Below are 22,456 nucleotides of genomic sequence, written 5' to 3'. Positions count from 1 at the left end.
TAAGCCTCCCCTAGTAGTTTCCCTATGCCCACAGGGGCCTGGCCAAATTATACAAATTCAACAGCCCAGGGGGTATGTTGAACCAATTGGAGACTCAGCATGGCTAAGAACCTCCCCTTCCTGTGGGAGAGGCAGATGAGGGGAGAGAGAACTCTGGGAGGAAGGAGAAGAAAAAGGAGAGAGGAGCTAGGTGGTGGTTGACCTTCTGACCCAACCGGGAGAGAATGCACAGCTGACTCCCATTGTAACTAGGATTCCAGGTGGTGGTGAGTTTGTGTTGTGGAAGCGAGGCCAGCTCTTTGGGCTAGCTGAGCTGGATGCAAGTTTGGGGTTTGAGTCAGTCTTTGCTAGAGAGGGAGATTATTCGAAGTACCAGGTTTTACCCCAGAGATTTAGATTCTAATCATCTGGAAAGCAGGTCATATTTTTATCTTCCCCTATTCCCTTTCTCGTTGTCCCTGGCTTCACCTGGGTTGTAAATTATTTATGTTCCCATTAATAAAACCTGGTTGGTTTGTGAAAAAGAGGCTCTTAATCTTATTAGTGTGGGAGAAATAACTAAAAAAGGCAGTTTGGAAGAGAGGAAACTTTGGACCCAGAGGTCTCTCATTATTTTCTGAAACCCAATATTACAGCGAGTCACCCAATTAACTCTCCCCATACTAAAGGACACAAGACCAGGGGAAGGTGTGTGCACATGCACACGTGTGCAAACACACACACACACACTCCTGCATTTCTCAGAGTAAATTATTATTTTTTTAAGTGGGGCAATTGGGGTTAAGTGACTTGTCCAGGGTCACACAGCTAGTAAGTGTTAAGTGTCTGAAACTGGATTTGAACTCAGGTCCTCCTGACTCCAGGGCCTGTGATTTATCACTGCGCCCCCTAGCTGCCCCAATCCTGCATTTCTCCATGCTAAACACGCCCAGTCCCTTCAGCCAATCCTGATGTAGAATGGTGCCCAGTCTGCTTGCCATCCTAGTCACCTTTCTGTGGACACACTCTTAACTTATCCATGTCCTTCCTGAAATACAGACATCGTGCTCTGTTGTGAATGTCTTCTTCTAATGACCTAATTTTCTAACTCTAAGCTGAAATCAAAGGGGCCCCCCGTCATTTGGGTAATGGCTGAGCCAATTATGGTTTAGGAATGTAATAAAGTACTACTGAGACCTCAGAAATGATAAAAGGCTTTCTGGGACACCTGGGAAGACTTGTAAAGTGAGAAGAACCAGAAGCACAATTTAAACCATAACATTGTAAAAACAAACAACTCTGAAACAAGCAAGAACCAACTCAATGAGCAACCATGGCTCCAGGGGGCTGATCATGAACTCTGGTACCAGCTCTTAACAGAGAGGGAAGAGACTCCCCATACAGAAGAAGACTTTTTTTAGACATGACCAATGTGGGGATTTGTTTTGCCTGACTGCATATTTGTTTCAAGGGTTTTGCATTTCTTCTTCTTTTTCCTGGGATGAAATAAGAGGGAGACAAAATAACTGCTCATTAATTTTTTAAAAACATCTCTAAGTTGTCTTAGTTTCCCACTTAAACCAAGGTTGTTTGTTAATGATTGTTGGTTGCTAAATGTCCGTTCACTGCAAACACAAAATAATGGGTTTAAAGAACAGAACTAAGGTTAGTGGAAGGGGTTAATGTACTAGGATTCATGACGGCAAACATGCCCCAGGTGACTCTGACCTTTCTCTCTGTGCTTCTGCCCCACAGAAAGAAAGAACAAAACAAGCATTAAATATATTAAACACCTAGTGTGTGGTAAACACTATGCTAAACATTTTAGAAATAATATCTCATTTGATCCTATCTTGACAAGTAGGTGCTATTACTATTCCTGTTTTATAGTAGAGGAAACTGAGGCAAAGAAAGCTTAAATGACTTGCCCAGGGTCACCCAATTTACATTACAAGTGTCTGAGGGTGGATTTGAACCCAAGTCTTTCTGACTCCAGGTCCATGGCACCTGACTCTAGGAAGCCCAAAAATTGGGCTTCAGAAGAAGAGACCAAATGGAAGCCATCCCAGGCTACGGGGTGAGGCAGCTACAGGAACAGTTTCTGCAGGGATGCATCTCTAAGGTTGGGTGCTGGGACCCTGTCCCTTGCCTTCCCTGAACCTTTCTGAGTCACATTAGCTGAGCAGCCGTCACTGTACAGAAAGTTTCAAGGACTTTTTTTTTGGTTTTGTTTTTTTTGTGGGGCAATGGGGGTTAAGTGACTTGCCCAGGGTCACACAGCTATTAAGTGTCAAGAGTCTGAGGTCAGATTTGAACTCAGGTCCTCCTGAATCCAGGGCCCGTGCTTTATCCACTGCACCACCTAGCTGCCCCTCCAAGGACTTTTCATTCCAGAAACTGGTGGGGTGAGCAGGCTGGGGAGTACAGGAAGCATTGGGAGTTTTCAACATCAGAGTAAAGAAAGGAATGACATGTTTCTCTCCTTGTGGTCATAAAGGGATTTAAAAAGGGAAATGTGAAGACTAATAGTAATTGAATAGAAATGAGAAAGGTACTAACTTGTTTCCTTTAAATCTTAGTCTAGAACTGTCTTTGTGTTGAAATGGTATTGAACAATAAAAGTTCTATAGGTTGGTTTTAATAAAGATTCCTACTTGTGACATATACTCTTTAAAAGGTCAATTGAAGGGGCAGCTAAATGGCACAGTGGATAGTGCACCGGCCCTGGAGTCAGGAGTACCTGAGTTCAAATCCGACCTCAGACACTTAACACTTACTAGGTGTGTGACCCTGAGCAAGTCACTTAACCCCAATTGCCTCACTAAAAAAAAAAAAAAAAAGGTCAATTGAGTGAACTAATCTAATGCAGCCAAATGAATCACATCCAAGGGACTGAGACTGTGCCATCCCCCCTCCCCTCTGTGTATTTCACAGATACTTCTTGACTGGCTAACAACAAATAAGAAAGGCAACCCAGAACATGCCTCCCCAGCCCGATGCCCAATGTCTTTGGGGCTGCTAGTTTTCTATCACCTGCTGTCCCAGAAGCGAATCTTCTGGTCATTGTGCCCACTGATGATGAGGTAGTCGCCACATACCACGTCGTTGCAGTAGGAGACCCCATCGATAGTTCTCGAGCCTGGGGGTTGAGAGGCCACAGAGTGAGCACCACAGGGCCCAGAACCTCCAGAGGGGCCCCCAGTGGGCCAGTGACACTGGCCCCTCAGCCTGTTGACGTCCAACATGCCACGTGGATGTAGGGAGGGGTGTGGGGAAGGGGAGGGGTATGAAGGCCTCAGAGGACCATGAGTCCCTTATAGGAACAAAGGACTGGGTCAGAGGGGACATGGGAGATTGTCTAGTCTAACCTTCTCTTTTGACAGATGAGGGTAATGAAGCACTAAGTGATTTGCCCAAGGTCATACAGCTAGCAAGTGAGACTTGGATTCAAGCCCAGATCCTCAGAGCAAAGCGCCCCACAAAGTCCCTGGAGACCTTGCCAGGTTCCCTTTGCCAACTACCTGGTCCCCTCCCCAACCCCAAAGCTCTATCCAAGGAGAGTAGGGACCTGGGACAGGTGGGGGGGCATGCTCTAAGGCCCCTGGGACCTAACCATGGGGGGCTCCCAGCCAGGTTTGTGGGTGGGAACAGGTGATATTAGAGGAAGATCAAAAGGGACAGGAAGCATCAGGGGATGGGTGGGAGGAAGCAGACAGGGGAGAAACTGAGGAGATGCCTAGGGGATTGTTGGGGCCATCGTGGAGGGATAGAAGCAATTGGGAAACAGGATTGAGGTTATCTGGGGGTCTCCAGCAGCATGGACATTGAGGGAGAAACCCCCCTAGGGTTTAGGGAGCCCTGAAAGAGGAGATTTGGACCACGGAGTATGGAGGGGGAGAGGCGAATTAGGGAGATGGAGAAGACAGAAGCGGGGGTGGGCTTACAGGATGCCTTGTTCAGGTCCCACTCTTTCACAGTCCGATCCCGGCTCCCAGTCACCGCCTGCTGCCTGGTCAGCTTGAATTTGGCTGCAGTCACTTTGTCTGTGTGTCCAGACAGTGTTTCCTGCACCAGTGACCCCCAGGTATCCCGCATGTTAATGGGAAGCACCCAATACACACTCCTTTCCCCACCCAGGCCCCCATCTACCTCCCCACCCCCGACCCCTCCCCTCCACCCCAACCCTGCCCCTGCTGCCATCTCACCTTGGACTGGCTCTCGCCCACCTTCCAGAGCTGAGCAGCTTTGTTGTAAGTCGCTGCTAGCAAATAGCAGCCCTGAGGGAAAGGATGGAGATGGCTCAGGTGAGGCCCCAGATCACCATGAGCCTGGGCTACCATTAATAGTCTCCTCACTGTTCTCATTGCCTCTGGTCTCTTCCTCTTCCAATGTTAACACGCTCCACATGCTGCCAGAGTAATCTTCCTAAAGTCGTGTCACTCCTCTGCTCAAAAGCCTTTAAGAGCTCCCCATTGCCTACTGAACAAAGCAGAAACACCTGCCGTCGGGGCCTTCAACTGTCTGGCTCATACCTAATGTGCCAGCCTCTTTTACTACTTCTCCCTACCAGGTACTGTCTGCTCAGTGCCACCCAGACTATTCAGTGTGAGCTAAGATCAGAATTGATAATAAGCAGGAAGAAAGAGTACTAATGAGTAAAGGCCATATAAGCTTTGGAAAAATTAAAAATGGGAAACAAACACCACAAGGGACATTGACACCAATGATACCAATTTATCCAGAAGTCAAACAATGCAAATGAATTGCTTCAAGAGCCCAGGAAGCCCCACAGACGGTAAATATCTGGCTTAACTGGCAAACAGAGAGATCGTGGTGCCAAAGACAACACTGAGCTGGAATCTCAACTCATCTGCAAACTCTTAAGAAGAAGGATGATGGATAATTAAGGCAGAGGAGGAGAGGGGAAGGATAAAACCAGGTTCAGGAGAGCCTGGAAAGCTGTCCAGTGGAGCAAAGTCATCCCAAGGACCCTCAAGCAAGCCATGGAAAGGTGGACTGAACCCAGAAGAAAAACAGAAACATTTGGGCAAACTTTGGGTTCTCACAAGGAGAGTGAAAATGCACTTGAACATTAACATCAAAGTCCCTGAGGCGCTTACAAAGGAAGTAGCAATGGCAAAGAAAGAAAGAAGGCAGATGGGGAATGCAGGAAGATCAGGTCAAATATTTATGTGGGAGATCTGAGGTGATAGAGCCTCACGAGGCTATCTGAAGGAAGGGGAGGGAATACCAAACCTTATTAATGTCCCAAAAAGGTGACTGAAAGAACATCAGTCATTCCTGGCCTATGTGCCTATTGGCTCCTCTCTATTCGTCTTTAAAGGACAAGGGCAGGGGCAGCTAGGTGGTGCAGTGGATAAAGCACCAGCCCTGGATTCAGGAGGACCTGAGTTCAAATCCAGTCTCAGACACTTGACACTTACTAGCTGCGTGACCCTGGGCAAGTCACTTAATCTTCATTGCCCCACAAAAATAGATAGATAGATAGATAGATAGATAGATAGATAGATAGATAGATAGATAGATAGATAAAGGACGAGGGCACCTTGTTGAGATAGTGCATAGGAAATAAGCAGGCTATCAACTTCAGCCTCTCAACTCACTGAAAGATGTAGAGAATATAAGAGAGAAGATCCCACTGTGCTTATTGTTTGTTGACCCCCCCCCAAAAAAACCCCAAAAAACCAACCACCACATCGAGGTGGGTAGGACAAATGCAGCCTGCAGGGTCTTTTACAGCAGGGTAAGCAGCGTCTTTGCACATTGTTGTTTGCACGTTGTCTCCCCCATTAGATTGTGAGCTCCTCAAAGGCAGGCACCGTCTTTTGCTTTTCTTTGTATCCTCAGTGCTTAGCGAAGTGCCTGACAGACGACTGACACTTAATAAATGTTTACTGACTGACTGACAAGAAGTGTCCCATCATATTTGAAGATTAGTCAGGATGTCTTGGAAGATGTAATGACAGAAATAATCCTGACTAATAACCCACTAATAATAAACATCAGGCAAGGTATAAAACAGGGAGAGGTATGCTTGCCAAAGGTTTTCTTTACTGTGATGGAAGAGAAGCAGCAGAAAATCTGTGGGATTCCCAGGGGCAGCTAGGTGGCACAGTGGACAGAGCACTGGCCCTGGATTCAGGAGGACCCGAGTTCAAATCCAGCCTCAGACACTTGACACTTACTAGCTGTGTGACCCTGGGCAAGTCACTTAATCCTCACTGCCTCACCAAAACAAAAAAAGAAGAGGGATTCCCTGTGGATAGTAAAGTCTTCTAGATGTTCCTATTTGTGGATGACATTGTGCTGATTTTATCAAACACCAAAACATTTCAGAGATTCTTGAAGAGATCTGTAATCACTCAAATAAGTTTGGCCTGATCATTCACACGGGAAGACCAAATGGATGAAGAAAGCCCAGATTTCAACATGCATCTAAATGGATACTTTATAGAGTTTATCCAAAAGTATGTCTATCTGGGAAAAGGAGGAGGAGAGTGAGCTGACTTGCTTTTGGAAAACTGCAAAGTACTTTTACTGATCCAAAGCTCCCATAAAAGCAAAGGTCCGTTTTTAAAAACAACAAAACACAATGTTATCAGTGTTACTATATCGCAGTTAAGAGGTAGACAACACTGTCTCTGATGAACTACAAATGAATATTAGAATGGGGCAGCTAGGTGGCGCAGTGGATAGAGCACCGGCCCTGGATTCAGGAGTACCTGAGCTCAAATCTGGCCTCAGACACTTAACACTTACTAGTTGTGTGACCCTGGGCAAGTCACTTAATCCCAAATGCCTCACCCCCAAAAATAAAATAACTTATCACAAATGAATATTAGAGGGCAATAGATAAAGGTGCACTGGGGAAGGGGTGAGAACAGGCTGGAACATGGAACCAAGAAGGAACAGAGGCCAAAAGATGTCATCAAAGAATGGCACAGTAGGAAAAGAAGGACCGTTCCCATGGCAAGAGCAAGGGAAGACAGGTGGATGTCAGAGCACCCCTCCCTGCAATGGCACCAAAGCAAGGAAGACCTCGTATGTCAAGTGGATCCCTTGTGTCAAACAAGAGTACTACAGGAAGGGCAAACATGGATGGGTGCTGACCTGAATCAGTGAGATCTCAGATCCATTTGCATATTCACTCTTTAGAAGCAGCCCAGCATAGGAGATAGGTGACACAGGGAGGAAAGACTCTCTGTTGGGAAGATCTAAGTTTCAATCCTGCCTCAGACAGTGATCTCTCTGTCTCAGTTTCCCCATTTTACAGATGAGGTATAAGAACACCTCCTTCATAAGGTTACTGTGAAGATCAAATCAAATGTTGTAATATTGCGGGGGCAGCTAGGTGGCACAGTGGATAAAGCACCAGCCCAGGATTCAGGAGGACCTGAGTTCAAATCCGACCTCAGACACTTGACACTTACTAGCTGCGTGACCTTGAGCAAGTCACTTAAACCCTTATTGCCCCACCAAAAAAAAAAGAAAAGAAAAAAGTTTAAATAAATAAGTAAAATTTTTGAAATGATATAATATGGGTAAATAAAGCACTCTGCCAACCTCAAGCACAATGTTAATACTATTATTAATCTCGCGGTCTCCATCTCCTCATCTGTAAAATGGGGATAATAATAGTCTCTATTTTGCAGGGTTGGTCTGAGGCTCCAGTGAATTAATGGTCAGGAAAGCCCATGGCGAGCCTTAAAGCCCCATCTAAATGCTGTTATCATCATCCTCTTTCTCCTCCTCCTGCCTTCTCGGGTCCCTTGGGGGCACTGGCTGAAGCCTATTCCAGATGCCTTCTCCTTCTTCAGGACTTATGGAAGGGCCTTCCAAGCCTTCCCTGGATCACCAGTGAGGGGCCAGGCTCCCTCTCCTGTGGCCATCAGAGTTCCCGGTCTCATCATCATGTAGGTGCACCTCCTATCCTGCCTGGGAGCTCCTCATGGGGAGGGGTTGTAGCTTCTCTAACTCACTCCCGGCATGGAGCACAGGCAGGGCTGTGTCCCCCAGCAGATGCTTAATAAGATGCTTGTTTTGTATATAACAGGCTCTGTCTGGGCCCCTCCTCCCAGCATGAAGGTGGGTGCAAAGGTTGGGGCAGGGATTATCTTATTTTATAGATGAGGAAACCTCTTAGGCAGAGGAAGTCACGTGCTCAAGGACACACAATTCAATTCAACCCATAAGCACTGGTAGGCACAGAGCTTTTAGGAGAGAGATGGTGGCTAACAAAGCTACCCACCCCCATAGCCAGGAACAGCCCAGGGCCCCCCTCCCCCCTTCCCTCATCTAAACTTACGGATGGTTCAAACTCAAGGCAAGTCACACTCCCACCAGCCCCTTCCAACAATTGATCAGCTTCCAGGCGGTCTGCAGGGAGAAAAAGGAGGTGATATCTGCTCCCTATAAAGCCAACAGTGCACACAGCACTAACCCCATTCTAATGGAGGAAATGGAGGCTCAGAAAGTGACTTGGCCAGGACTGGACAGCTAACAGGGATTCAAGACAACCTGGGGCTTCTTCTACAGGTAGCATGGATGGCCAGTTGGCTTGGGCTCTCCAAGTGTAGCATGAGGGTGGATCCCACTGGGGCTCAGAGTGGGATTCGGCACAGAACCGCAGCCCGGAGTTCTTCCACATTCTGAGTTCCAAGTCCCTCATCTCTAAAACAGGCTGAACCCAAAGTGGCTCAGGTTCCACCTAACTCGAAGGTTCCAGGAATTCCCCAGCCTCACCCTCCCATCTCAGCCCCAGGGTCAGTGTTACTCTCCCACAAGTGAAACCTGTCTGTCATTTGTGAAACTGGGGAGGGCCAAGAGAGCATTACAGTTCAGGGCTCAGGACACTCACCCCCCACCCACGGCCCTCAAGAGGAGAAAATGGTCCTTGGTATTACTTCTACTCACCCCCAACCACATTCCAGAGGCGGATGAGCCGGTCAGCCCCGCCAGTTGCCAGGAGGCTGCTGTTGGAGCTAAAGCAGACGGCATTGACCTCAGAACAGTGGGCTTCCTGAGGGAGGCGGAAAGGGTTGAAGCAAGGACCCAGGCTCTCCTTGTCTCCCCAGGCCCCCATGACTGACCAGGCTATTCTGCAATACAGCTGGGGCCCATCAGCCTCCTCTCCATTTGCCCCATCCCGTAAAGATTTCAACTGGTGTCCCATACACACACCTATCTCGAAGTGTGGGTTTTTTCCAGTATTACTATGCTTCCTTTATTGTCTAGGGACCTCCCTAGCTCTCAGGTGCCCACCTAGCCTAGCACAATAATGTCTTATGTTGCTATACAGCTGTCCCAGTATCTCCCCATGTCTCTCTCAAACACTTATGTATACGTGTGAGTACATGTACACATTCACCTACACACACCTATACCCTGTGTTCTTCCCCCTTAGGCCCTTTATAGCTGGGCTGCTCTGTCTCACCTGGATATCCTGGGCTCTTGCTGGGAGACAGGAGACCCCACAGACAGGGATGCTTGGATATCGGGCCTCAGAGGCCCCACTCACAGAGTAACCCCTTCTCTTCCTAAAACTGAGTGGAGGGGGTGAGAGTCAGTGACAATTCCTCCAAGGTGCCCCCCCACCCCAATCACCTTGGCCTGGACCAGAGGCTGAAGCCCAGAGGCTGAAGGAGGGGACAGCTGGTGAGGGGTGGCAGGTAAAAGGCAAGCAGAAGAAACAGAACAGCAGGAACATGCCCAGTCACAATCCTACCAGAACAGGGTCAGGGGAGGAAAGTAGAATAGGCTCTGGAAGAGAAGAACATGGTACCTAGGATTCACTGGACAGGTCTGGGGGCCTCCTGTGAGCAAGATCTGCCTATTCTACAGAAGGAAAAATGGAGTCTTACAGAGTTCCCTTTGGTATCCTGACTTAGCCTGGGGAACCTGGATGCTAGAATTCCAGTCCTGGCCCAGCCAGACTCAATATGACCTTGAGAAACTCTCTTCCCTTATTTAGCCTTGAGTTTCCTCATCTACATAAGGGGGAGAATCTCTGCCCTATGACCCCCAGACAGCTGGTGTGAGGCTCAGTCGAGGAGAAGGGAGCATGGGAGAAGAGTAAGGCCCTGGGCAGACATCAAGGATTCTTGGCAGGGAGAAGCTCTGGCCACAGAAGCGGTTCAGGAGACACAGACAAGTGGGGGAGCACCTCATGGAGACTGTAAAAAGAAAGTCTAGATGGAATTGAGATTCATGGTTTCATATACAAGCCTTTTTTCAGTTCTTCTTTAAAAAGGGAAATGTTCCTATTTATTGATGTTTGGCAGGTTCACAATAATCAAAAGGAAAATTTTGGAAGGACAATGTTAAAAGAGCCGTTGGGCATGAGATTTGGCCCTGATAGTTCTCATCTACCTGTAAACTAGTGTACAAAAAATTAATTATTATAACTAATCTGGAAAAATTATATATAATTGGATTTATGAAAAATTATGATTATATGAAAAATGATAAATTTAGAAAAATTATAATTGGGCTGTAAGTCCCTTCGTGGTCGCCATTAAAATGTTAGAATTTTTTTTAATTGACTAGCCTAATTTGGGGGGAACTGATCTATGGATGACTAGAGGACTAATCTGGGGACTTTTGACTAACTGGCTATCTGACTAATTTAATGTGGGCCGTTTATAAAGTTCCACCACACTGCTCCCAAACTGATAGACTAAAGATTAAGAAGCCTCTTAACCAAATAATCAAAGCAGAGTTTATTTATGAGATACTATTTCAAATTAGGAATACAGGGAAATAAAGTACAACCTGACTTCTTTCCTGCGGTCTCTTTCCCACCTGCTGCGCTTCAAACTTCTTGAATACAATAAGGGCCTTAGCTGCCTCCGGCCTCAGGGCACGTTACACTTTCCCTGATTTGTATTAAAGCCTGTAACCTTGTCAGACGCGTCTCTCCTTTTCCGAACCGAACTCTCCCCGGTCCTTGTCTGAGCTCCCCTCTAGTCAGCCTCTCTCCTAGTCCGTCCCCCTCCTTTTTTTTTTTTTCCCTGTCTAACTCCCAGGTCTATATATACCTTTTCTTCTCTCCACTCAAATCTCGAGGCTTCCTTCGCCCCCACAGACCAAGCTAATCCGCCAGCCAGAGCTGCAGCTGCTGTGGGGGGGGGGGTGCTCTCCAGCCTCACCTCAGCACAGGCTATCCAGGATCTTTCAGATAGCTCCGCTCAGGTCGGAGGGAGCTGGGGGCTTTTTTTTTCCCCCCAGCTGTCTGACCTGGCATAGCACACGGGGCTTTTTCGCTCAGCAGAAGCTGAGGAGAAGGGGGAGAGACCCTGAGGGCCTAAGGCTTTCTAATCTCAGCCTAAAGGTAGGGTCCCCAAATCAAAATAAATTTCCACACTAGGTAGATTCCTACTTCACCCCCTCCTCACCTAGCCCTGAGAGCTCTCCAGAAGCTTGAGCCCTGCCTGACCCTCCAGCTCTGAAACCTGGAGTTAGAACCCAAACAGGGCTGCCACCCAAAGAGGAGAAAAGGAGCACCCTCAGAGGAGGGACAGGACCCCTCCCTCAGGGCCTTCATTCCAGATGAGAGACACAGAGAGCACACACCGAGAGAACCCAGCAGAGCTTCAGCATCTCCCCACTCTCAACTCGGTCCCCATCCTCCAGGAGGACCGGCCAGTGAGAGGAGGGGGCTCTTCCTGAGAAACCCAGGCCAAAGACAGGAGCCTAAGCCAAAGGGAGAAAGTGCCCTCAGAGAAATGACAAGAGGGCTGGGATCGTTAGAGATCCAGGGGGCTCCCATCTTGGTCTGGCTTGGAAGGACGCATAGCCGCCACGGCCCCTATGCTGCTGCCTTTCCTGCCCCACCCCTGCCAGCCAAAGAAACTCAGCAGGGGCAGACCAGGGGCTCCCCCAGGAGAAGGAAGATAATGAGAAGGGGACACCAGAAGAATGGGAACAAAGGGAGGCACGGGAGAGGAGGGGAACAGGAATGGAGAAGAGGAAAGGAACGGGAATGCAGCAAATCACTGGAGGAGAAAGCAATGCATGGGACGCTGGAAAAGAGGGGTGAGAACGGGAAACACTGGAGGGGACGGGAGAAGAAATGGGGGAACGCTGAGGAGGGAAGAGAACGCAATGGAGAGAATGGCGAAGAGGGGAGGGGCATGGGAAGGGGGGAGGAGAGTTGCTACAGGACAGAGAAAGGGGAGAGCTGGGGGGTGATGAGTCAAGATGAGTGGCTGAGGAGCCTCTGGTCTTCCCCAGAAAAAGCTGAGGGGCCAGGCACCCCCTTTGCTCTCCTCATTCCCACTTACTCCAGTAGCCCTTTCATAACATCCATGCAGCGTGCCAGGGTCACGGATGTGGCGGAGGCCGACCTGGGGGCAGAACCAGACAAACTATCAGGCCGATCGATCGGGGCAGGGAACAGGTGAGAGAAGGGAGAAGTCCTTTGGACCACATCTCTTCCCCTAGCCTCAGCCCTGGCTCTGCCCCGTCCGCAAGGACCAGAATAAGGAGCCGAGGAAGGTCAAGGAGTGAACAGGAAAATGGGGGCAGAGGGAGCAGCGGGAGAGGTTTCCATTCCCAAGAAGCCTTGGGGGGAGGCGGGTGCCTTCCCGTATCTGAAAGGCCATCAGGAGGCACCAGCCAAAAACCTGCTCCGTTTGACCACAGGCAAAACCAGGGCCGCTGGGAGGAGTCCCAGAGAGGTGGGTTTTCTCTCAAACAAGGGAAGAGATTCCCAAGAGTCTGAGCAATCCCACAGTGGAAGACGCCACCTCTTCCAAAGGGAGTGACCTTGCCATTGCTGGAGGTGATCAAGCAAAGGCCAGTGAGGAGGTTTGTTCACAAGGTGGGGCCCATGCCCTCCGAGGTCCTCCCAGCTCTCATCACCTAGAACTGTACTTCAAATTGCTAAGGGAGGGCAGCTAGGTGGCACGGTGGATAGAGCACTGGCCCTGGATTCAGGAGGACCTGAGTTCAAATCCGGCCTCAGACACTTAACACTTACTAGCTGTGTGACCCTGGGCAAGTCACTTAACCCCAATTGCCTCACCAAAAAAAACACACACACACACACACCAAAAAAAAAATTGCTAAGGAAAGAAAGCAGGAAGGGAGTTGGGAACAAGCCACCCATCCAAAGATGTTTTCAGGGCCCGAGGGACCTGTTGGCACTACATATAGGAAGTTATTTCTTGACAGTAAGTTAGGTGGCCCAGTGGATAGCACATAGCTGAATCAGGTCAGGAAGGGCTGAATTCAAATCCAGCCTCAGACACACTTAGCCGGCTGTGTGGCCCTGGGCAAGTCACCTCTCCCCTGTCTGCTTTGGTTTCCCCAAATGTAAAATGGGGATACCAGGCCCTACCTCCCAGGGTTGTGAGGATCAAATGAAATATTTGTAAAGCACAATGCCTGACATATTGTAGGTGCCTAATAAATGCTTACCTGCTCCTCCCTTCACTTCAGTGGGATGCAGTGTCATCCAACCATGCTCTAAAACTCAACTTTATCTTGGTATCAGAGATAGAGGAGGAAACTAGAAACTTTCTAGCCAAAAGCTCCCCTATAAATTACTACCTAATGCTAAGTGTTCCCAATACAATATAAGTTATTCAGTATCTCTGCAAAAAGGGACAGTCTAGCAGTAAATTGCTCCAGTTAGTTATTCTCTGGTCCTGTCTCATAGACTTGGAGGGAACCTCTATTTGTATCTCCAGGGTTTAGCACAATGAGTAGCATGTAGTAGGTACTTAACAAATGTTTGCTGACTGACACCAATAATCCAACTGCTACCTGCAAATGACTCCTTTGTAGTAAATTACAGCTTAGCTCTGTAGTATGTGACACCCCGATAGTACAGTGTTAAGAAATGTTCTTCACTTAAGGTATAAATTAAACCTCTTTGCTTTCTGTTGGTTTGTATTATTTTTGAGACTGGGTCTTCCCATCTTGCCCAGAATGCAAGTATAACAGCCCCTCGTGGGCCTACACTGACTGGCAGCCTGGAGGGTGGCCCCCCAGCCCTGGATAGAGGTTCATGGTGCTGGAGGCAGACAGCACAGGCACCCCCTCAACCCTAGTGCAGCTCAGAACTCCAGCACTCCAGCAATCCACAGGCCTCAGACTCCCCAGGTGTGGAGACCACAGGCTTGGGCCACCAGGACTGGCTCAAATAGATAGTTGAAGGAAGACAACTCAGTGAGGAGGCCTGACAGTGGCCAGAGGAAGGCTGAAGGCCTCCGATTCATGAAGGAAATGGGGCTGTTTAACCTAGAGAAAAAAGCCCTGAGTTGGGGCATGATGGCTGGCTTCAAGTATGTGAAAAACGGTGACACTTGTTCTGCTTGGTCCCAGAGGACAGAACTCAAAGCGAGAGTACAAATCACAAAGAGGCAGGCCTGTTGCCGAAACTTTCTATCCATATGAGCGGCCCCAGTGGAAGCGGGGGTGGATCTCCCTCACTGGGCATCTTCGAGAAGGGGCCAGACAGTCACTGGTTGATTGTTGTATGGAGAGGGCCCTTCCCAGTCTGGTCCAAGTAGGACCAGAGAGGGGCCTCTGAGGCCCCTTACCAGCTCTGATTGTCTGGAATTCAATCAAGGTGGCCTTGATGATAAAGCTGCTTCCAGTGGAAGGAGAAGCTCTGGACGTGCCAAGAAGACTCTCTCACAGCCTCAGTTTCCTCATCTGGAAAATGAGCATTTTGACGAGGTGACCTCTGAGGGCCCTTCCAGCCCTGGTCCCATGATCAGGCAGATCTGAACACCCCCCAAGCCCCAGCCCCACTATGGTCCATAGAACAAGGAGCCCTCACCTGAGGGTGAGTGAGCCTCCAGATGGAATCAGGAAGGGGAGAGGGATGAGCACAATCGGAGCTGGTGTCAGAAAACCCAAGTTCAGCTTTTGGTTCTGCCTGTGTGACCCTGGGTAAATCCTCATCCCCTCTCTGGGCTCAAAGGTCCTTTCCAACCTTAAATCTAAATCCAATAATCTCATAGAATGGGAAGACCCAACCTTGCCTGGGAAGCTGAGGCTCAGTCTCACTGCACTTCCTTCTCTCCACCCACAGCATACGTGTCAGAGAGCAGTGTGTCCAAAAGAACGACTCGGGACTCCTGGGAAAGTCCCTGTAGATGAACTTTAGGTTTTTTCCAATTCCAGTTAATTGGTGAAGCCATCGTCCCTGAGTCGCTGGCCAAAGTTCTGGGGTAGGGCTGGGGGGAGAAGAGGGGCTTTCCCTGAGGTCAGAGGTCTGGGAGCACATTTTATGAAGGCCCAGGGACCAGAAGGCCCCTGGCCTTGGCCCCTGCTGGTCACTGCTGGGGCCTCAGGCTGTATCAGCTTATCCACTCCCATAGCCCCTCTCTGGCCCCACTTACCTGAAGGGTCGTTTCCACCTTTTCTCATGGGCTTCTATATCCAAGAGGTCCTGCTTATTGGCAGGGGGCTCAGCAATGCTTGGGGGGTCCAGGGTCCTAAGGAAAGAGAAGAAGGAGCTCCAAATGCCCCAGAAGACTCCTCATCGGGATGACAGGGGTGGAGGTCTCCAAGGGTTTGGATGCCCGGCCTCCCCTGGTTATTGGCCTGATCTATGTCTGTCCCCCAAGGTTAGCGACTGGCTTTGTCTGTGGACAAGCTCCTTCCCATTCTAGGTTTGTTTCTTCCTCTGTAAAATAAGAGAGTGCTAAGCCAGATGCAGCCCTGACATCCTCTCTCCTAAGATTCCAGATCCCCTGCAGATTCCAGAGGACAATGTCCCCTGTCTCCTACTTACTCAGAGATGTTGACTGTCCTCCTCATCGCCTTCTTCAGCTCCTTGGAAAGCCTGGCTTGCTTGACCCTGAGAATAAAGGGACTCAAGGAGTCTGAATTCTGGAGTCTCTGTCACCACCACCCTCCCCCAAGGCCTAGGATGTGTGTTTCCCTTCAGACCGGAGGCTCCCTCGGGGTTTGGGGTTCAGCAGGGATAGAGACTTGCCTCTTCCCCCAGACCAGGGACAGAGGGCCCCTCCTCAAACCTAGGGCTTCACCTCTCAATCCGTTCGTTGCGATAATTCTGGTCCTCAGCTGCTTGCATCTTGACTTGGATCAGCCTTTCCACTAACTCACGGCCTTCCTCCTCCAGCTGTCTCAAGGCCCCTTCCTGGTGGCCAGTGTGGGCCCACAGTGTGTCATAGGCCTCCTTCCCCTCCATGATCCTGTTCTGCTGCCCAGCCACCTGCTCCGCCAGCCACTGCCGCATCTCTTCCAATTCACGTACCCTGGCATCCAGAGCTGACAACCTGCAGGGGGTGAGGGGCAAGATCGACCTGGGGTCCAGGTCCCCCCTTCCCACTCTCGAGATAGGGGAGCCTGCACTGAAGATCCCACAGCCTCTTTTACAGAGGCAGTCTTTAGGAAGGAGCTCTCCTGGGCCAAACTACAGATCATCAGGGGTAGCGGCAGGTCTGCCGTCCCTGTGATCTTGAATCTAGCCATCCTGCATGACAACAGGGCATTCCTGAGAGCCTCATCTTTCACGCAGGCTCAGGCGGGGGGCTATGCGTAGGGGACCTCTGAGTGTCTCACCTGCCCTGCTGATCCTCCAGCATAGCATCCTGGGAGCTCAGGGTCATATTCTTCTCTACAACTTGGTATGCCATCTGCAAATGGGGCCAGGGCAAAGAAAGAAAGAGAATACAAATGATTTCTAGGAGGGCCCGAGTCTCTGAGGTCTGAGCCCATTTTTTCTTGCCCTGGGGCTGGGCTCCACATAACTGTTCACTCTCTGAAGACCGAGGGCCTTCCCCCTTCCAGACTCAAGCCCCTCCAGCACTGTGAGGTCCATCCCAACCCTCCACATCCCCCAGATTATCTTCTATTTACACTGTATATATGTCTTTTGTGGAAATAATTATTTGCATGTTATCACCTCCATTAGGATATAAGCTCAATAATCATCATCACCACTAACATTTATTTTTATAGCACCTACTATGCGCCGAGCACTATCCTAAATGCTTTACAAATATTCTCTCAGTTAATCCACACAACTCTGGAAGAAAGGCTCTATTACTATCCTCATTTTACAGAGGAGAAAACTGAGACAAACAGGGTTAAGTGACTTGCCCTAGGTCATAGAGCTAGCAAGTGTCTGAAGTTGAATTTGAACCCAGGTCTTCCTGACTCCAGGTCTAGCATTCTATCCACTGTGCCACCTAACTGGTCCACCTAGCTCCTCCTTGATGGCATGTGTTTTTGCCTTTCTTTTACCCAGAGCTTAGCAGAATTCCTGGCATATAGTAGACACTTAATAAATGTTTGTTTCTTTCCTTCTCTTGAACCCAGATCCTTTCAACTCTCCCTTCCCCACCCCACCTTAACGTATCTAGTCAACAACAATTTTACAAAAATCTCATTTGATCCTCATAACAACCTAGAAAATATGTGCTATACCATGACTAATGAGGAAATCTGTTTAACGTGACTGTACACGTATAAGCTATATGAGATTACTTAATGTCTCATGGAAAAGGGAGGGAAGGGAGGGAGAGAAAAAATTGGAACTCAAAATCTTAGAAAAATGAATGTTGAAAACTATTTCTACATACAATTGGGGGGAAAATAAAATACTATTGAGGGAAAAAAGTAGGTGCTTTTATCATTATCCCCATTTTACAACTGAGGAAACTTAGGCAGGTAGAGGTAAAGTGATCTGCCCCGAGTCACACAGCTAATAACTGTCTGAAGCTAAAAAAAATTTTTAAGTAATAAACAGTTTTATTTATAGTTTTGGGTTCCATTTTTTATCCCTCCTCCTTTCCCTTCCCTTCCCTCCCCTCTTCCTGAGGCAGTAAGCAATCAGATATGAGTTATACATGAACAATTAGATAAAACATTACCATAATATTAGTCATTTTGTACAAGAGAACTTGAATAAAAGAAAAAAATGAAAGAAAGTGAAATATAGCATGGTTCAGTCTGTGTTCCTTCAAAATCAGTTCTTTCTTTGGAGGTGGACAGTATGTTTCATCAATAGTCCTTTGGGATTGTCCTGAGTCATTGTACTGTTGAGAATAGCTAAGTCTTTCACAGTTCTTCATCAAACAGTATTGCTGTCTCTGTGCACAATGTTCTCTTGGTTCTGCTCACTTCACTATACATCAGTTCATACAAGTCTTTCCAGGCCTTTCTGAAATCATCCTACTTGTCATTCCTTATAGCACAATCATATTCCACTCAAGGCCTGGCACATAGTAGGTGCTATATAGATGCTTATTCATCTCCTTCCCAATTACTTACTATATATGAATGTGCTGTAAGAAACAACAAAAGGGACGACTTCAAAGAAACCTACAAAGACTTGTTTGAAGCAAAGCAGAGTGAAACAAGTAGAATCAGGACAACAATTTATATAACAGCAACACTGTAAAGACAAAGAACTTCAAAGGTCTTGAGCAAGCTGATCAACACGGTGATCACCTCCTCATAGGGAGGTGATGGACTTAGAGCAGAAGGAGCAGCGTTTTTTTGGACATTGCTTTTGTAGGAATTTGTTTTGCCTGACTGTTCCCATTTTCTATAAGGGGTTTGTTTTTCTTTTTTCAGGGTTGGGATAGGAGTGAGAGAAAAAGAATGCTTATTAACTGAAAAATGAAATAAAGTGGGAGAAAAATAGAAGACCCAGGCCTAGAGAGATGGTCACAGAGGGAGTAAACAGCAGAGCCCGGCTCTGAACTTGGTTAGGCCTAGAGCAACTAGGTGGCCCCGTGGTATACAGAGTGATGGGCCTGGTGTCAAGAAGACCTGAGTTCAAATTTAGCCTCAGAAATCAAAGGAATGCCCATCAATTGGGGAATGGCTAAACAAGCTGTGGTATATGATGGAAATAGAATATTATTGCCCACCTAGCTGCCCCCAAGACATTTCTGTCTTGCCTCAATTTCCTCATCTATAAAATAGGGATAATAATAGCACCTACCAGCCAGGGTTGTTGTAAGGAAGAGAGAAGCTGGGGCAACTAGGTGGCGCAGTGGATAAAACACTAGCCCTGGATTCAGGAGGACCTGAATTCCAATCCAGCCTCAGACACTTGACACTTACTAGCTATGTGACCCTGGGCAAGTCACTTAACCCTCATTGCCTCACCAAAAAAACCCAACAAAACAAAACAAAAAAGACAGAAATGTCTTGCCCAGAATCACACATATAATTAAATGTGTCTGAGGCTGCATTTGAACTCAGGTCTTTCCTGATTCCAGGCCTAGTACACTTCTAGTCACAGTATCACCAGCTACCTCTGATAATGGTAATTGGTTAGATCATTCCCCAACTGACAGGCACCCTCTTTGTTTCCCATCTTTTAGACCTGTAAAATAAGGTGGCCAGTCTCTAAGCTCTAAACATGTAACCTACCTCCCCACAGACCAACTTGACCTTAGCCAGTTCTTCCTCCCATTTCCTCCTGAGGTCCTCGGGTGACTGGGCAGGATCTGGCACCTGCCCTGCCTCCTCTTCCTCCTCCTCCCTGTCATCCAGAGAGAAGCTTTGGATTAAACACACACACACGTTGGACTCTGTGTCCTGTAGCCTCCTAGGCTGGAAGGGAGGATGCCCCAAATCAACCTTCCCTCCGCACATACTCTAGGGAAGGTGTGAGTCAGTCAGCAAGGTTAGAGACAGGGAGGTAGCTCTGCTATTGACTGAGTCAGGCACTCTGCACTCTAAGACTGGAAGGTGACGCTTTCCAAGGCCAACACAGACCAAAAACAGGGTGCAGTTAAAGGCTGGAGGGAAAAAGGAGAGGTCTGCATCTCCTCCATCTCCTCAGCTGGGGCTTCACTGTCTGACCTGAGTCTCTTCTCTGAAACATGGTGAATTCCTAGGATGTCAAATCCATTCCCATGTTCGCACTCCACAGTCAAATGAAAAATGAAGGTTAAATGATCTGTGACTTGGGTCACTTAACCCAGGGAATGGGTGAGCCTGACTCCCTGCATGACCCAGGCCCCCTTTCCCTCTCTCTCCTCTCCCCTCTGCCCCGCCTAGGAGGGCCATGTGACAGCCCACCCTCCCTTCACTTGTCATGAAAGACCTAGAAGTTATGAGTGGAGCTGACATCTCATCTCTCCCAAAACACAGGGGCAAGAACTGCTCCTCCCAACCCAGTGTCCTCCCACCTTCAAATCAACAAAGAAAGGGTTGGGAGGCTAGGCAGGGGCAGACAAGAGAGGAAAGAAGGGACACAGAAAGACAACATGGTAAAGAGAAGTGGTAAATTTGAAGGAGTCAGAAGCCCTTGTTCAGATGGCAGAACTCCACCTCTTACTAACTGCAGGTTCTGAACCTCAGGCTCCTAATCTCTTAAATGGGGTCCCATCTAACCTACGAGAAGAGGAAAGAAGAAAGGAAGACAGTCAAGAGTGAGGGAGATGGGCTGACAAGAGTGAGAGAGGAGGACAGAGAAAGGATTGTAAGGAGGGAGGGAGGGAGACAGAAGGAAGAAGATAGGAAGACAGTAAGGAAGAAAGAGTGAAGAAGCTGGGAGGGAGAGAGAGAGGAAGAGAGACAGAGGCAGGGAGACAGATCAACAGACAGCTGGAGGGGGGGATTGGTCATAGCTTGCACAAGGCAGATAGTCAGTTAATGTTTGCTAACTGAATAGGAGGGGAAGGCACTAGAACAACCAACCTACTGGAAGGGTCTCAGGCATCAGGCCACAGAGTCATCTCTGGCTTGGGGAATTTGGTGAGGAGGGGCTGAAGGGAGAAAGGCCTAATTGTCCCTGGTAGGAGGGAAGCTGGTATGGCCTCTGGGGCAATGAGGTGCCAGGAAGAGAATTAACCAGGGCAAATGCACAGGGCAGCCATTGTATGGGCCTGTGGTTGGGCACCATGCCCACCTCCTCCCTTCCCCTTAGAACCTCTTGCCTCAGGCCTCCCTCCTCACTCTCTGGACCCCCTGCCCATGGTCACTATCATCTCCACTACCAAGGATTCTCCTTCCCCATAAAGGGTTCATTCCTTATAGCCAACCCTACTGTATATACCCTTCCCCTCAGTATTTCCCTCATGCCATCCCCCAACTCTTTCTGTCCTCCCATTGACCCTCTCTCTTACCCTGAAGGGAGGTGAACAAGTTCATTGGGAGGCTCAGGTGGCAGCTTTTCTGTGAAATGGGCCAACAGATCTGATTTCTCCAAGAGTCTGTGATCTGCAGGGAGGATGGAGAAAGCAGGGATATGTGAGGAGAGGTTTGGCCAGGAAGGGTCCCTACCCACACAACCCCCATCATGTCTGACACTTCCACTGAGCTCTATTTCCAGCACTAGATACCTGTGCCCCGTAATGAGCCACAATGGTATCCACCCTTCTGGAGAGCCACAGCCCTGGGTCTCTTTCATCCTTCCATATTTATCAGGCTGTAATCTGCAACTTTTCTCCCCCCTAAAAAGTGGGTGGCTATAAACCCCTGCTTTGCTTCTGTGGGCTCCAAAGGGAGGATATGAACCTGGTCCTTCCACCCCAAGACCTAAAAAGATTCAGAAGAGGACAAATAGGTCACTGTTATTTCCTTTGCCTATAAGGAACTGGGAACCCCTAAGTATTACAGGTACTGAGCTAGCCTGGCTGCTGGATTGGGCTCTGGAGGGGGCGGGGGAGAGGCCTCGACTCCCCACACTTCCTCTTTCAACACTAAGTTTCCTCTAGAGTGTAGAAAGCCAAGAGGCCAAGCCAAGGTGAGGTCTATCCATCCAGCACCCCTTCTCTTCCTTCAGAACCACACACACATCACCCACCTTCTCCAAGCAGCTTTTCCTGATCGGCTGTAACTACCACTGCTCATCTACAAGCTCTCTCTGTCTTCTGGCTGCCTCCTCCCCACCCTCACCATAAATATCCAAGCCACCAGTCACCAGGTCGGCCATTTTGCCTGATTGGTTGCTAGTCACATTGTCCCTTCTTTTCCAGATCTCAGTTCTGGAAGAGTATCAAGCTTCTCCCACTCATGCCAAGGACTTCAGGCATCTCTCCTTGAAGACTGAGGGCTCCTGGAGGGCAAGACTGTCTCTCCATTTCCCTGGCTCCCTAGTCTGACATCCCTTCTTCCTCATTATGGTCACTTTCTATGGAAACTGAAAGCAATGGCATGGTCTCAAGAAGGCTCTTCTGAAAGTCTGTACTAAGTCCTTTTTTTACTCAAATGCTTCTTTTTTTAAAAAAAATAATTAATTAATTAATTTTTTGCAGGGCAATGAGGGTTAAGCGACTTGCCCAGGGTCACACAGCTAGTAAGTATCAAGTGTCTGAGGCCGGATTTGAACTCAGGTCCTCCTGAATCCAGGGCTGGTGCTTTATCCACTGTGCCACCTAGCTACCCCACAAACGCTTCACTTTTATAATTCAACCCAAAACACAGAATCCATTCCAAGGCTTCAATTTAGACTGACCACTGAAAAAAGGTCCATTTTCTCACTATTGACTTGTCTTGATATACTTCCTTC

General features: G+C 48.4%; 1 protein-coding gene across 4 annotated transcripts in view; it reads right to left on the bottom strand.

The window, feature by feature from the left end:
* ATG16L2 (autophagy related 16 like 2) overlaps positions 1-22,456 on the bottom strand; it is a 42,173-nt gene that overhangs the window by 2,485 nt on the left and 17,232 nt on the right. For 2 of the 4 annotated variants that reach the window (XM_043992386.1, XM_043992385.1), the window contains exons 2-12: positions 16,543-16,616; positions 16,005-16,256; positions 15,749-15,814; positions 15,354-15,449; positions 12,282-12,344; positions 9,434-9,542; positions 8,914-9,019; positions 8,306-8,376; positions 4,185-4,256; positions 3,924-4,044; positions 3,013-3,118 (exon numbers count right to left, since the gene is read on the bottom strand). In XM_043992386.1, the coding sequence (XP_043848321.1) occupies positions 3,013-3,118; positions 3,924-4,044; positions 4,185-4,256; positions 8,306-8,376; positions 8,914-9,019; positions 9,434-9,542; positions 12,282-12,344; positions 15,354-15,449; positions 15,749-15,814; positions 16,005-16,256; positions 16,543-16,616 (1,136 nt within the window). Of the gene's footprint in view, positions 1-3,012; positions 3,119-3,923; positions 4,045-4,184; positions 4,257-8,305; positions 8,377-8,913; positions 9,020-9,433; positions 9,543-12,281; positions 12,345-15,353; positions 15,450-15,748; positions 15,815-16,004; positions 16,257-16,542; positions 16,617-19,368; positions 19,481-21,071; positions 21,166-22,456 lie in introns of all 4 variants that reach the window. The other 2 variants (XM_043992383.1, XM_043992384.1) reach the window with 2 other exon arrangements.

This window comes from Dromiciops gliroides, chromosome 3, assembly GCF_019393635.1.
Source record: "Dromiciops gliroides isolate mDroGli1 chromosome 3, mDroGli1.pri, whole genome shotgun sequence".
NCBI lineage: Eukaryota > Metazoa > Chordata > Mammalia > Microbiotheria > Microbiotheriidae > Dromiciops > Dromiciops gliroides.
This window is presented reverse-complemented; position numbering and strand designations above follow the sequence as displayed.